Source organism: Cupressus sempervirens, chromosome 10 (genome assembly GCF_028749045.1).
Source record: "Cupressus sempervirens isolate cs-2001-9-10 chromosome 10, ASM2874904v1, whole genome shotgun sequence".
In the NCBI taxonomy this organism is placed as follows: Eukaryota; Viridiplantae; Streptophyta; class Pinopsida; order Cupressales; family Cupressaceae; genus Cupressus; species Cupressus sempervirens.
The window spans coordinates 805,661,609-805,663,246 of NC_143127.1; the positions used below are offsets into that span (position 1 = coordinate 805,661,609).

The window sequence follows — 1,638 nt, forward strand, 5'->3', positions numbered from 1 at the left end:
CCTAGGCCATTTTCAACCCACTCCAATTTTAAACTATTATTGACAGTTGGCATTTTACAATTGATTCATAATTATTTGATATAGCAGGGACTTCAGCTGCAACAAAGCAGCTCTTGTATTAAGAAATCATCAATTATTATTGTATACTTCAATTAAATGATAAAGTTAAGACTCGTATTTGGAAATAACAGGTAAGAACGAATAAATTTTAGACTAAGAAAGTTCAAAAAGAGTTATATATTATATTATGTGGTTTGTTACATAAAATATGTTGTAAGATAGACAATAACTGACTGAAAACTGTTTCAGACGATTAACATATAAATGTCTTTCGCCTTTTTCTTCATATACCCACCCAAAAACAATATTAAAAATAATATAACTATTGATTACATTTATAAAAACATTGGACTCCAGTTTTACTGTAAAATCGAATGAATAAACAAGATTGTTTTTCTCCTCTTAAGCTTATTAATTCAGTTGTACGCTGTAAACTGAAGTAAAATGAAACCTCCACCATAATTTTGATTATAAATGTGCGAAAAAATCAAGAACATAGGTAATCATAGTCCAATGGAAGGCAACAAGAATAATAAAAATCACTTTGCAAGGTTTGTTTCTAACGTTAAAACTTTGATAACCACTACTTATCGTAAACAGTTCTACAGCATCCCCGTCTTTCGAACTTTTCAGATTGGTATTTCAAAACCTGCACACAAAAACCGTTTGTCAGAGACAAAATGAGTTAAGAAATTGACATTGTTTAATGCATCTCGGTTAATTACCGTGCATATTTCTTTACTGGAACCCCCTCGGGGCCGAGGAGCTGTGTGGGTGTTGCCATTTGCAGCAGCATAAGTGACCCGAATGGAATACATGAAAGTTGTTGAATCCGCAGTTACAGTAATTGCAGTTTTTGAAATGAGTGGAGGCATGTTTTCTACTCCATGAAACCTCGAAACGAATAGGGAAGACTCCCTCATTGAGCGCATAATCCACATCCTCGTCATTCGACATAGTTATCTTCTCTCCATCTTCGTCTGTAAATAATATGTCAAGTTGTTGGGCATTAGCACTCAACTTGAACAGCTCAGAAATAGAATCTCTTAGGTCATCAAGAGATATGTCAGGCTTCACCACGAGACGCCTCTTTTCATCTTCATATTGAACCTGAAAAAGAAGAAACACATGAATCTACGAAACCTCGGAAATGAAACGAGATACATGATCTAAGGCAGGATTAGCTTTGTTTTCTCGCGGACATGTAAAAATAACGAAGGAATCGCAAGTAAATATAAAACTGGGTCTCTTACTTTGATGTGGATATCCATATCTTCGGCCTTAGCTCTTGCCAAATCCTACACCATACAATTTACATCAGTGCCAAAGCTTTTATCGGTTTATTAAATTCATTATGTTGTTTAACAAACGCCTCAACTTCCGAAGGCCACCCGTCCTCGAAACTTTTATAGTTAAAAACGTGGCTGGACGGCTCTCCCTATCGTGTGGAAGTTGGAGCGACTTGAATGTCATTCTTAGTTTGAGTACACTTTCAAATTCTGATTAATAACCAATGTGCTAAAATTCGCCTGTCGTCTAGGTAACTAGAATGAAAGAGAATATTTTTATGGGAAGCAT

At 35.3% G+C, this 1,638-nt stretch overlaps 1 protein-coding gene across 1 annotated transcript; it reads right to left on the reverse strand.

The window, feature by feature from the left end:
- Nucleotides 1-792: 792 nt before the first annotated feature.
- LOC149536372 (protein JOKA2-like) lies at nucleotides 793-1,431 on the reverse strand. The gene is made up of 2 exons (XM_089803255.1): nucleotides 1,314-1,431; nucleotides 793-1,170 (listed from the first exon to the last, which is right to left on the reverse strand). The coding sequence occupies exons 1-2, from the start codon at nucleotides 1,329-1,331 to the stop codon at nucleotides 799-801; spliced, it is 390 nt and encodes a 129-aa protein (XP_089659381.1). The 5' UTR covers nucleotides 1,332-1,431; the 3' UTR covers nucleotides 793-798.
- Between the last annotated feature and the right edge of the window lie 207 nt (nucleotides 1,432-1,638).